The sequence below is a fragment of the Tyto alba genome, unplaced genomic scaffold (genome assembly GCF_018691265.1).
Source record: "Tyto alba isolate M040663 unplaced genomic scaffold, T.alba_DEE_v4.0 Super-Scaffold_22, whole genome shotgun sequence".
NCBI lineage: Eukaryota > Metazoa > Chordata > Aves > Strigiformes > Tytonidae > Tyto > Tyto alba.
The window spans coordinates 33,767,995-33,781,693 of NW_024881296.1; the positions used below are offsets into that span (position 1 = coordinate 33,767,995).

At 41.9% G+C, this 13,699-nt stretch overlaps 1 protein-coding gene and 1 long non-coding RNA gene across 6 annotated transcripts in view; one reads left to right on the forward strand and one right to left on the reverse strand.

The window, feature by feature from the left end:
- TRMT11 (tRNA methyltransferase 11 homolog) overlaps positions 1-9,556 on the reverse strand; it is a 30,673-nt gene extending 21,117 nt beyond the window's left edge. The window contains exons 1-5 of one of the 5 annotated variants that reach the window (XR_006165574.1): positions 7,405-7,588; positions 3,985-4,050; positions 3,195-3,268; positions 944-1,025; positions 758-850 (exon numbers count right to left, since the gene is read on the reverse strand). Coding sequence is in view for 4 of the 5 variants with exons in the window: in XM_042795803.1 (XP_042651737.1) it covers positions 758-850; positions 944-1,025; positions 3,195-3,268; positions 3,985-4,050; positions 7,405-7,479 (390 nt within the window). In the remaining variant the exon portion in view is untranslated. Of the gene's footprint in view, positions 1-757; positions 851-943; positions 1,026-3,187; positions 3,269-3,984; positions 4,051-7,404; positions 7,589-9,428 lie in introns of those variants that run through there. The other 4 variants (XM_032998071.2, XM_042795803.1, XM_042795802.1 and 1 more) reach the window with 4 other exon arrangements.
- A 738-nt stretch (positions 9,557-10,294) lies between these two features.
- On the forward strand, positions 10,295-11,840 carry LOC116962887. Its single transcript, XR_004407866.2, has 2 exons — positions 10,295-10,584; positions 10,787-11,840. It is a non-coding gene; the product is annotated as an uncharacterized LOC116962887 (long non-coding RNA).
- Positions 11,841-13,699: the final 1,859 nt, after the last annotated feature.

A 13,699-nucleotide genomic window follows, 5' to 3' on the forward strand; every position in this document is an offset into this window, starting at 1 on the left:
TGCAATTTTCAAGTTATAAAAACAACACTGATGATGAACAATGTGATTTAAAATTTCAGTAATATGCAGCCACACCAATTTACATACTCAGCATTATTTCACATACACAGAAAATAAACAGACAGTAAGGGATAGCTGCTGTCAATACAGATAATTTCAGTCTCTGTAAAGGAAGTAAATAGGATAAACAGCTGCTAAAAATAGAATGTGGAAAAACAAAAATTAAGTTGGAAAAATTTCCTAATTAAAATATTGATACAGGTAGGAGGAGGGCGCAAGTGCAGACAAGATCATAAGGACAGAACAGGAAATCAGCACATCCTCCACGACTTGCAGCTGAAGTCACCAAACTGGCTTGTTCCACATTTTGCAGCAATAAATTTCTAAACTGGAGATCAAGTAACAGGTTTTCTAAAAATCTAGCACCTAACTCTAGCCATTTGAATCGTACAGTTTTGAGCAATAAGCTTCAATTTCCCCAGCACACTATGCTGAAATCATCAGTGATATTTGTCTTTGTATATGCCTCACATGGTCTGTTTAGGAAAAAAAAAAAAAAAAAAAAATTAATGAATTTTGAGGAGAACGTTAATTCAGACACAAAGATCTCATTTAGAGCTGACAAGGCATAAGCTGTAAACTGCTTTAAGATCTTCAGGAAACCCAAACTTAAATACACTCTAGACAACACTGATAGCATGCAGTAAGAACAAAGTGAATAGATTAAATGTCAAAGTTTTCTTAAACAGCTACTTACATCTATCTTTTTTATTTTCTGTGCTTGGGTCAGTGTTTTATTAAATGTATGAATATGTACTTTGTACGTAGAGTCTGACTGCAGATATGGAAGCTGAAAAAAAGGCAAAGACACTTTCATTAGTACAGCTGCAGTTTATTCAGTGTGATTAAGGAACCATATTTCCCAGATTTTATATACACATACCATCTTGTCCATTGGATAGCTCTCCAAAGATCCATAGAGCTCCCCTGCAGATCTTCCATGACCCCATAGTTCAAATATAGACCTGAAATTACAAAGTTTTTTAGAGTGCAGTCATGTAGGGGTTAAAAAAAAAAATGCTTTGCAGATACTTACTCCTTTTAAACTTCTTGGCCAATGTATTTAGGCTTTGTTTTATGAAGTATTGAAATGCATTATTTAACTCTTAGCACATGCTTAAGTTTTATTCTTAACAGGGATACTAGTTTAGGACTAAAAATAAGTGTATTTCAATTAAGGTATTTGTTCGGTAACATATACTAAAAGGTAAATTTCAGTCTTAGTATCCTTCGATATCACCACACCTTTTTCTGGCAACAGTGATAATAGCAAATCAGACAAAATTCATTTGTACCTATCAATTTGATGGGGTAGGCAAAGGCTAAAAAAGGTCAAGAACGGACTTTCAAAGTGTTACACTACCCTGGAGTAAAACAAATCATGAAACTGTAACATCCTACATATGACAACATCAGAAGTGGTGACAATATCTGATTTTCAGATGTTTAAACACTATTCCATCATATGCTTTGTTTTGTTTTGTTTCATATTCCTGGCTGTAAGAAAAGCATTGCCTTGGAAGATGAGATAACTGGTGCTACTGTAATGAAGGCACAATACCACAGGAATCATAGTGTCGCTGTATATATTGCATTTGCAACACACCATAAACACAGGCTTTAAGGACTAGCAGTGCCATGTAGTACCACTTTAGAGATGACTCCTGAAAGAAAATCTTCAAAATGTTCAAAGAGTTAGCTAACACAAACTACATTTATGAAGTGACAATAGCAGATACCAAGACCCAGTGATAAGTCATTTTGCTAAAGTATTCCTTTCTTGAATAAATTATTTAAGGTTACATTTCTAACCTGCATTAACTCTGAAAAAAGGACACTTACCAGTTTCTAATTTTTTCCTAAAGCATCTGTTTCTATCCCCTGTTCAAATTTAAACCATATAAGCAATGGAAATGCTGACAGCATAGGTTGTACTAGAGAGAACCAAATATTCATCCTTGAATTTTATTCAACTGTTGGAAAAGCTCTTATACCACCTTCAGGCTCACTTCTTAATTTTACACTTACATATGTATTGAAGGAAATCACAAAATGCTGGGGAGATTTTATTTAGATAAACGTATGATTCAGAGCTTTTAATATTCACTTGCATTGCAATGGAGATGCTCCAGCGATCTTACTCTAAAATTAACAACTACCCACAACCAGTAGTAGATTAGGAAAAAACAGCGGGACGGTTATGCTTTCTACATAAAATAAGCATACGTTAGTTGACAGAGCATGGTGTATTTAACAAGTGTAAGTTGTTTTGTCATGTTTTACCTCCTTAGTTGCCTACAGCTGCTTTTTGAAGTGCAGTACCATTTATCCCCACTGGAAACACACTATCATAATGACTGGTTTGTATACATGAGGTTTCTTTAGCCAAAAGCCTACAGCAAAAGTCGATGTAGGTAAAACTGAACACCTGACACAAACAGCACTCAGGAGGGACCATGCAATGCTCTGCAGAGGTGCCCAAACTAACCCTGAACAGGACAGCACAGACACCTCAAATTTAGTGTGGTCAGAGTGCCATACCACAGCCATGATGTTTCTCCTCTTGAACCATAGCTCTGAGGTATCTCTCAAGCCTCACTGGAAAGCATGTTATTCAGACATCTCTAAAATTGGCCAAAATCTGCTAGAGCAATTGCTCTCTGGCATATTCCTGTGCTCTTGAATTTTCTAGAAGGACCTCTGCTGCAGCGGTCTGGGCTGAGGGTTACAAGCACTAGCAGGGTGTCACAAGGAATCATTACCCTTCCCTTCCAAATCTGATTTTCACTTTTTACGTATCGCTGGTTTTATCTTTTAATTCCATACACATTTTAAAACTAGCCACTAACTGAACATTATTCAAAGTGACTAAAAAAATCAGTGACACTACAAGACAAGTACTGGCTCTGCAGTGAAGAAAGCCATCTCAAGACCCTGCATTGAACACATACTAACTAAAGTGGACAGGCAGGCTACGTAGTCAGTCCTACAGGCTCCAGTAGTGCCTCCTCAATTCTAGAGGTAGTCAGAAACTGTTTATTTTAAGACTCCATACAAAATTAATATTTGCTGCAACATAGCAGAACAATTTTCTACCACCTATATTATCATTTACAAGATTTTTCACCTCTTACTTTGCACATACTGTCCGTTTCATTAGTCCCCTTGCCATCTCTTCTGAAGGGATATTGAGAATCCAAAATGGAGACTGAAATAAAGAGAAAATAAGTGATGCAAATAGATAGCTGGAGGATGTCACATGAATTACACAACTACACAATTCTGTTCTATAAAAACAGAACATGCACGTTGAAGATTAAAAAAAATATAAATCTGTTAACTGTACAGAGAGCATGAGGATAAAATATTTGAGGTAAAACTGTATACTCAGCCTGAATCTCTGAGAAATTTTATTAGGTATTTCATTTTCCCACTATATCTTTGACTTGGTAAAATATTCTTTGTTTATGCTTCTCTAGATTATTCATCCTCTAAAGACTCAAAATACCTCATTACACACGAGTAGTAACTAAATCCCAGCAATGTTCCCTGACTAAGCATGGAGACCAGGATCATACAGTTTCCTAGCTTCACTCTTTCACTGATTTAGAGGCAAACACCAAATTCAAACTGCTGCTGAATGTTTTCACTTTCAGCTATTCTGAAAAGAAAGAAGAGCCTCCCAGCAGATGGCACTGCTTCTTTTCATGCTCTTAAATGAAGACAACCTGAGGTGCATTTTGTACATCTTTTGCTCAGTTCTAAGTCTTTATCGAAATTGAGAATTGCTCAGTTTTGGAAGATTCCTTATTTTCCTAAGAAATTCCAGAATGTATTCAGCTACCCACATATAATAAAAATACTATAAAGAACGTACTTATATACCATACACACACTCAAGTGAAATATTTGGTCCTCACTTACATTTACATGAATTTCCTGTTCACCACTGAATTGTCCACCATAAAGCGAGAGCAAAGATGTTATTTCCTAAAGTGAAAATATAAAGGTCAAGTTTTAGGAGCATTAACTAATGTTTTAAAGAAAGAAAAAAAAAAAAAAAAAAAAAAAAAAAGGCACAGTATGCCATGAATTCTAACGCAGACAGTGACCTCCGTAGGGATTATAAACAAAATGTTAGACATAGCAACAGAATTAAAAATGGTATTTATTACCGATTTACTGTGGGAACTATCAGTGCAACACTTAGAGTAGTGGTGTGGATAGGGCAGAGGTTCACAGTTAAATTCAGCTTGTACATACTGTTCATGAACTGTAAAAATTAGACTCTCCTGCTATAAAAGCAGCTGATTACCCTTCTCAGTTCAGTTGCAAAGCAATGAGCTATGGTTAGGTTATGGAAAGTTGTACAGTATACAACAGAACAAGATCAAGTTAGGCACATTTCAGTAACCGAATACCTCTGTTTTGCATTTTCTCTTTCATTAAAATCCTTACTGCTCAATCGTATACTCTCACAAGAATATTCCTCTTGCAATATTATTCTTTCTACTTTTCTGACTAATTCATGTAAAAGCAATGTCTCACTGCTAACACTGTGACCCAGGGCTGAGCCCAGCACTGAGCATCAATTCCTTTTCTGTCACCACTCTGCTTTACAGGTATCTCAACAGTTTTCTTCAATAGGTATCTTTTCCAGATAAAACTGAAGACCATAAATTGAACACGCAAAACAGCAAATCTCCAAGAAACAACCTAGTAAAAACGCAAACATTAAAAAGGCTTTTGAACTAAGATGAGAGGTAAACATTAGGGATGTTTCTCATGCAGCCTCTTTGCTAGAAATGACAGGCTGCAGCCTCTGAACTTACTGGCACTTACATGTAACTGGCATACTCCACTACCATGGAAGCAAATTTTTACATCGGCTTAGATTTGAGCCAGCTGGGTAAATAACAAGATTACCATGAAGTATCCCAAAAAAATGGAGGAAAAGAAAACCCCTATACAACACTAGCACACAACTTTAGTGGGACATTACCCCATTTATTTCAAGGATGTAAAAAAATGCTGGAAAAAAAGAGGGATTCTGCTCCAGGAGAATAAAAGTTTATCTGTAACTATTCCACTGTATGGTCCTAGGACAGCAAAAGCACCTGAGATTTTACACATGAATCAGTGGCACCTCCACACACTACCAGTAATACTATCTACAGGAAAGTGACAAGAATGAGAAGTGGAGAAAACATGGCCTGTGAGGGAAGGCTTGGAGAGAAACGCGATTGCGACCTCTACACATGCTAAAGGTTGCTGTGATAAAGGAAGGTAATAATCCGTCTTCAACGTTTACTACAGAGAAGATGAGAGCTCCAGGCTCAGATCACAGCAGTGTTCCGGATGAGAGGTTGGGAAGATCCTTCCAACTGTAAAGCCTGAAGCACTGGAACGGATCTGCATGAAGAGGTTGTTAAAATGCTTGGCATGCATCTATCTGCCATTAGAGACACACTGTGATGGAAAACAGGATGCCTGACGTTACCTCTCAGTATCTGACCTAACTGAAGAGAGATCCCTGACTACAGAGCATGCTTTTTATCGACCAAGAAATATGAAATACAGAATTTTATTCTTCAGTCACTCAAGAACAAAAGTGGACTTCAAGAAACACTTTCAGCTGTTGCGGCCTACCACCACCAGAAGAAAAGCACTGCTCATCCCATGTGAAGGCACGGTAAAGATGGAGACCAGGAAACTGATCTGGCTGAAAATTCCGTGCTTGGTTCATTAAGTTTTCAGACAAATCAGGTCCATAAAGCAGCTCATCACAAAGCCAAACACACAGCTGAGCAGACACCAGAGTGCAAGGACAGGGAAATGGAACTGCTTACTTCAGCAGCTGTATCAACCAAGAACAACCACAATCTTGGTGAAAAAAATGAAAGCTTTCTATGTTACATACATATAATTTTTTTTTTTTAACTTAATCTGAAGTCCTGGTCTAAAGAAAAATTGGGTTGATCGTAAATAAATAGAATAATGTTCCAGTCCCACAAAGCAGATACTAAACAAGAACATTTACAAGAGAAAGCCTTAAAGAAAACAAGGAAAATAAGATGATGCAATATTCATTAGATATTCTACAACGTAGGCATTGATGACCTACCAATTCTAAGAAAATAACTGTGCATTTCAGCACTATTTTAAAACACTAATGTATTACCCTGGATACCATACTACTAGCTCTTCAGGGTGGTGCCTACAAGAGCAGGTAAAGTATCAAAATTTGTTACAATGCGTAGTAACTCTGTAAACCATCATGGGGAAAAAAGAAATAATAAGTTAAATTTACAAACAAAAGTGTTTTCTTATAAACACAGAAATTGAGTGTATGCTAAGCTAGACATTCACCAAGGAGCCATGTAAATTACCAGGGAGCTTCGGAGAAGTTACAACTACATATTTTTTAATAAATTCTGTGAATACCACTTGAACTCTGCACCCCAAATTTTGCAACCGGCCGGCATAAGCGTGTCAGTGGCAAGCAGCCTGCAGTACTCGGGGCAGGACTTGCTGGCTCCCACTCCTGACGAGCTGTGACCCTACTGCAGAAGCGGGTCTACTCCCCCTGACCCCGCAGCTCGGCCAGTGGGGCACAAAACCCTCCTGACCGCCCGGGAACAGGCGCTCAGAACCAAAACGCAAAGGCGAGCGAGCAGTCCTCGCACCCAGCGGTGCGGTGCAGCGGAGCGAGGCTGGTCAAGCCAGCCAAGACCTCGGAGACCTCTGTTCCATCGCGGACTTCGGAGGGGCCCCATCCTCGCTGCCCCCCAAGTTTTCCTCCAGAAAACCGAAGGTATCCGCACCCTCCTGCCTCACGCAGCTCCGTAAGCCCCTGGGACAGAGAGGCCCTTGCCTGGGCACCACCACTCCTTTATGTACCCACACCACGCCAGCGGGAGCACCTTCATAGTTTCCACGAACTAAAAAGTCACCCAAACGAGGCTTTAAAGACATTTTTGTCCACCCATTTTTCCCGCCCGGTTTCCATTTCTTATCTGGAGCCCCAGGCGACTTTGCTGGCAACCTCTCCTAGCTCCAAAGGCTCCTGAGAGCTGCGAGGGGAGCGCTGCCCGAAAGCCACCCCGAGGAGGCTGGGGGCAGGAAGGGGAAGCCGAGCCCCGCGGCGAGGCCGAGGGGGAAGGCGGCAGCGCCGGGGGCTCTCCCCGAGCCGCGCCGCCCGCGGGCAGGAGGCGAGGCCCCGCCGGGGCCAGGCCGCCTCCTCAGCGCGCCCGGGGCGGCGGGGGGGGGGGGTGCAGCGCGCCGCCCGGCCCCCCGCCTCAGCGGGCCCACCCCGCCGGGACCCCGGCCCCGCGGGGCGCTCACCGGCAGGCGGAACTCGAGGTGCTCCTGCGCCAGCAGCAGCAGGTACCGCCGGAGCGGCGGGGCCGCCAGCGCCATGTCGGGCCATCCCCCGCCTCCCCGGGCCGCATGCGCGGCCGGGCGGGCCCAGCGGCGGGAGGAGCCGGTCCGCCTCGGCGGGAAGGTGCCGTTACCGGCCCGGCCGCGGCCACCGGTAAGGGGGGGGGGGGTGTGACAAAAAGCCTCCCCCGGCCCCTTCCCGCTCTCCCTAGGGCGGGCTGCGGGCGTCGCCAGCGGCTCCGCTGGCCGAGGGGTCCGGAGCAGCGGCCGCAGCGCGGGCTGGTCACCGCTCGCACACTTTGACCGATTAGCGTTTATTTCATCTTCCTCTCGTCCTTCTTAAAATTTATACGTTGTGTATGCGTTATAACGCGTGCCGTGCGCCAGGCCGGCGGTGCCTGTACATCGTTTATGCCGGGGAGGCGTGCCCAGCAGCGCTTTGCAGGCGGGGGTGCGCGGTTGGGAAGCGGAGGGGGAGGGGGGCCGTGCCCTCCTGGCTGGGAGCTGCGAGCTCTCCTTCTCCCGGCGGTAACCTGCCCCCGCCGGCATCGGTGGAGCAGGTCATTCAACAACATTAAGAATTAACGGGCGCCAAAGGAGTCACATTTGTTTTTCCATGGGAAGGAGGTCAGCGCTGGCGATGTGAGTGTAGGAGCAGACAGATGAGAAGCAGATTCCCAGGAAAGGGGCAGAGAGATGACTATCCGGCGGGGGGGGGAGGGGACGTTTTTTGTCTTACAGTTTGTATTTTGTCTTCATTTTAACATCTAGACTTCATAACTAAAATCCCGTGCTCACTGATCTCTCTGTTACATTGAACTGAAAGGTTTGGCTTATCCAGATTTCAGTAAGCCTTTTGTCAAGACCAGGCCAGCACAGTGCTGAACTCATGTTTTGTATTTTCTGTGCTGATTTTTGGACAGCTTTTTTTCCTAGATGGCTAAGATTTTGCTCATGACCTGTGAGCGGTGTTCTTCATGCATCTCCATCATCTCATCCTGCAACTTCTCCCGTTATCTTATCCTGTGGTAATCAAAACTGAAGTTTGCTGTGAAGCTTTAGCCCTGACGGCTGACAAGAAAGCAATCTAAATGTGAACTGGCAGCTAATCATGAACTTTCCTAGAAAAGAAAGAAAAGAGGTAGTTGTGAATCAGGCTTGTTCACCTCAGCGGTTGAGTGCTGAGACCCAGCAAATAAACACATTGCTGAACTGCTGACAAACCCCACAAGTCTGAAATTGCTTACAAAATCTTGGGATTGCTGAAAGAGATTTAGTGGAAGTCTGCTTTTATTTTTCCTATCTGTCTCACTTCAAATTTCTTAGCTATATACCTTTCATTTTAGAAACTCCTTAGGAGGGGTTATTGCTATTATTCTTTAAGCTTAATCTCTTTGAGATTGGCTTTCACTTACTTTATCTGCAGAGCATTGCTGCCTGTTCTCAGAAGATGAATACCTCAATTTTCCAGTGATACGGTTTTCTACACAAGAATTTAACCAAAGCCCTGTGTTTTGTTCTGCTTTTGACTTGAGAATCCAGGCAAAATCGCCAGCAGTCTCTATATGCTGCTCAGCATAGTTTGAACGTGTATGTATATTAATAAAGTAAGACTTACAGAGTATTTGATCCTGACATAAAACCAAAGTGCTTTTCAGATGCTGTATTTGTAAATTTAGCATACGTTTCTGTACTGCCAGAGGAGAATCAAGCAGTTTGTTAGCATGGATTCGGGGAGTCATTTTACATCAACAACATTACATAACTATTTTAGGGAGGGAAAAGAAGAACAATTATCCTTTCTAGCCTTCAGGGGAATGTTAAGTACACAAAAGGTAATTACTCAAATTGAAATTTATCCAGGAAGCTAGAATTAACCACCCTCAGCTCACAAAAAATACAACAGGATCATATGACAATCATGAGTTTTAATTTAAAAGTGAGAGACTGAATGAAAAAAACATTATTTAATGTGTGCTGCTGCTTACCTTTCTCAATTCTCTTTCGCAGCCATTGTGTTGCCACCTTCTACTCACCCCATGCACGCTTCTAGACCCAAGGGCAACACAAGTGGGTTTTGACCGTGAGTTGCGTGTTCTGCTGGGGCACTGAGGGAGCTCTGTCACTGCTCACGGGGTTCACATGCAGGAGCATCAATGTGTGTATATGGGCAAACACCCATGAAACCTTACTTTGCAAAAAAAAAAAAACCAACAATGCTTTTAAAATATAGAAATACCTGACCTGTAATTCAGTGATTTCATTGTTCAGAATTTGCACTTCTATCCATTTCCCCATAGAAAAGGCAGCGCTAATCCTCTGTTTTATCTCCAAATGTCTGTTAGAAAAGTATCAGCTCTATTACTGCTCTACATGAGAACTCTGTGTGTTTCAACAGGTAAAGTATACGATCCAGCAAAGACATGGTTATACCACAGTCGGATCTCTATAGGTATATAACAGTCTGTCCCTAATTCATCAAAATAATGACATATTGCACAGATAGTCCATGTGGTTTGATAGGTGGCAGGCAGTCGGTGTGCCTAGAGGGGCTGGGCAGTGTCACCTCTGGAGTGCAAGCCCCTTGCCTGCAGCCTGCCCGGAGGTTTTAGCAGGCAGCCATGGCTGTCAGCACAGCCTTTTAAGGGTGAACTATCTATTCTGGTTTTGTCTTCCTCGCTAAATAGGGAGTTGCAGACAGCACCGCGCTCGCTAACTGGATTTCTACTTCTCAGTGCCTGATGAGGAAGATTCCCCCCTGCTCCCACCACGTATCAGCATCTCCGCTCCAGATTTTCTGTGCGTAGTAACTGCCACAGTCTGTGGGAACCTGGTCAGCACAGCGTGAGTTCGTCCACCTTTAATCAGTGTGCAGGCAGGAGAAAGGCTGCCCACCCCTGTCTGTGGGTTGGTGCCTCCTAGGGAAAGGTTTTCTCTCTGACCTGTCAGTAAGCGCTGTGCTGAACAGGTCAGCCAGCACTGCATCAGCCTGTTGGGCAAGTCTGCGGGGCTGCCAGCTGTAAGGATAAAGTTGTTTAAAAGGCGTTGTTGCACGAAGAGTAAGTACTGCGCTACGGGCGTGTTGCACGGAGGCTGCGGGCTATGTATGGTAACTGCGGGACCGGCGGTTTGCTGTGTAACCTGGTAAGCATAATTTACTGCCCTGTGTTACAAAATTACTTCTGAATTTCAGCTGAATCACTTTCACTTTCCTCATTGCTGTAGAATTATTGTCGGACTTTACAAAATCTTCCGATATTATACGTCTTTTGCAGCAGCCTTGCTTCTCACTCGGGCAAAACTCTTCCAAAAATTATCAGGCTGATTTGTTGTTTTTCCTTCACAGCTGACAGTGCACCCAGGAACCACAGTTAGGACAAGTCATTGATTTGTTTCCTGCCATAAAACATTTCCTGCCATAAAACAAGAAATGGAAGAAGATAAAAGGCAGAGTGCTAAAGCTACCAGTGCAGTGGGTGACTTGAGGAAAAGTTGGCAGACCTGGGCAGAGGATCACATTGAGTATCAGAGAAAGAACCCGTTCAGCAGCAATGACAGGCTTGCATCTAAACCCGTGAATACTCACAGAGGAGATCCTACCTACGGGAGACCCCCCGAAGGGTCTCAGACAGAGCAGAGAGGGAAAGATGCTCACTCACACGTGGGTAAGGAAGTAGAAGAGCTGTGCTTGATCATTAGAAGCACTGGTGAGGTGGGAGAAGATGGACATGTGAGTGTGACATTCGGGAAGCTGTTTGAAACATATGTGACTATTTCCAATAAAGTAGTGGGAATCTTGTTAAGAGCCAGAAAACACGGTCTGGTTCATTTTGAAGGTGAAATGCTTTGGCAAGGAAAAGATGATGATGTGATCATTACTTTACTAGAATAAGGCTTTGTCATCTAGTGAATTCTGCTGCACGGTTCCATTTGGAAAAACATATCTAGATACCATCTTGAGAGAGGTTTTTGTTACAGAAGTTCAATTCAGCTACTTACGGGGACATGAGCAGGAGAGAAAATGGGTGAGAAGGGTAAAAAATATTTTCATAAAAATGGTAGAGATTTGGACAGAAATCACAAATAATGAGCTAATCTATTGTGCTGACATTGGATTGTCTTTTCATTATTATCATCTACTACCAAGTGTACCACAGTTCTTCAGATATCTCCACTGGCTTACTGCTTTAGGTTACTGAAAGTAAAAATTACTAATGCTACCATACATCACTGATTCTTGCAGGTTGTGAAATACTCACTGTGTGTGGGATTTTGATGTGTAAAGCATGGAATGTGAAACTTACGGGCATTCATATACTTGTTCAAAAAAGAGTCTGATATATAACAAAAGTTTAGCTTATTTTCACATGGTGAAACTGAATAAATGGAAGTTACTTGCATGAAGTATGTGAAAATTCCTGAATTTACAGAAATATCACAGCAAATATATTTGATGGTTCCTAAACTAGTTGCATCTTGCATGTATTTTGGAAAGCTGCACTAGTCCTGGTATTTAATTGTCCTTATCATCATACGTTCTCCAGACCTTCTGTGTCTCTTGTTCTTTTTCCTCTGTATCTCACACCATTTTTACCTGTTCTGTTCTGCTAATGCCATGTCATACCCTAGAAGATCACAAAGCTCTTCAGCCTTCTTGGTACATTCACCTAATATCCCTTAATAGAAAGTAGGGTGCCACAACGTAAAGATGTGAAAGACAGCTGGAACTGTATATTGAGGCACTGTGCATTTGAGAGGAAGAAAAACACAAGGCTTGCTCTCTTGTTTCACCAGAAAGCAGCAATGTTGCGTACAAGAGGAGGAGACTAGAGATCCTGTAGTGCCAAATGCATAAAGAAAATTATAGCGGTGCAGTCCCGTACCTTGTTTATCTGAGGCAGAGCTGTGCTTTCAGAGCACGGTTGTGAGTTCTTCAAACTGGGACAAAAAATGATCAGCTAGTTAAAACTGAGACTGAAAGATGACCGATAACAATTTCCTTCATGGTTCTTCTGGGGGGAACTTTTCCTAAGTTTTAAAAAAAAAAAAAAAGGATTGGTTATATACAATAGTTGTAATAATGCTATTAAAAATAATCGTGAGCTATATTTACAATAGTTCCCACCAAGAAAACCGTATAATTAGAAATATAAAGTTCTATTTTTTACCAGTGCAAATAAAAGCTTTTATGTGGTATTAACTACACTACTTGGTGGATCTTTAAAGTAAGATGTTCTCTTGCCTCAAAAGGATATTTAAATTTAATATAAATTATGAACTTCATAAAAGTGATAGTTATTTTATGCTATTTACAAAAACAACTTTTTTTTTTTTTTCAAAAAGCTTAAAATAATGGTTTTCTTATTTTAACATTTTCATCCAGTGGGGCTTTGCTTCAAAATCAGCCTTTTGACTGAGCAATTAAAAATACAGATTTCATTATCCCCTTGCCTCCTTTTCCTAGTGAAATAAAAATAAATAGAAAAAAGGGAAGAAATTAATGTGCTGAAGTAAGTGTATCTGGCGGACAGGAGAATCAGATGCAGGTAGAGCATGGATGGGGAAACAAAAGGGTGGATTTTAAGCACCACGTAATTTTACTGCGTTGGAAACTGCAGAATATGTGCTGCACCAGGCACTGCTTCTGTCTGTTCCTTTAGTTTTCAGATCCACTCCTCTTTCCTAAGCAAATCTATGCCTTACAGCTGAAAACAAGACATATAATTTGTGATCTTAACACACCTGAAGTGCTTTGTTTTCTAGAAAAACACTTCTTGCAGAAATGGCATGAGCACACACACCTCAGTGGGTTTCAGCTCCCATTAGATAAAGCCTGTACATACATTTTGATTTCAAAACTAATCAAGCTTTTTATAATACAGCAATGGAATGTGGTTTGTTTAATTCTAACAATTTTGAAATCCAGTCAGTTCTGCTGTAGCATTAGTTCATAGCTTGCAAGAAGCAGTATCAGGTGGTTCAAGTGTTGCCAGCTGACTCACAGGATGGCAATTTCAGGAAAAATAAAACATTACTAGACATTGTACAAATAATACAATAGAAGACACACAGTTGAGGCAGTGTAGCCTGACCACTCTGAGATGCAAGTCCAGCTCATGTAAACTTAGTAGTCCTTAATTGAGGCTGGCTCAAATAATTAAATGTCAGGAATCTAGGGTTCCACTGTCATGTAAGTAGTTAGTGTTAGATGCTTGCAGGGCCTCTGCTGCGCTCTCTCCTGCTGCTGGTTGGTTTAAAT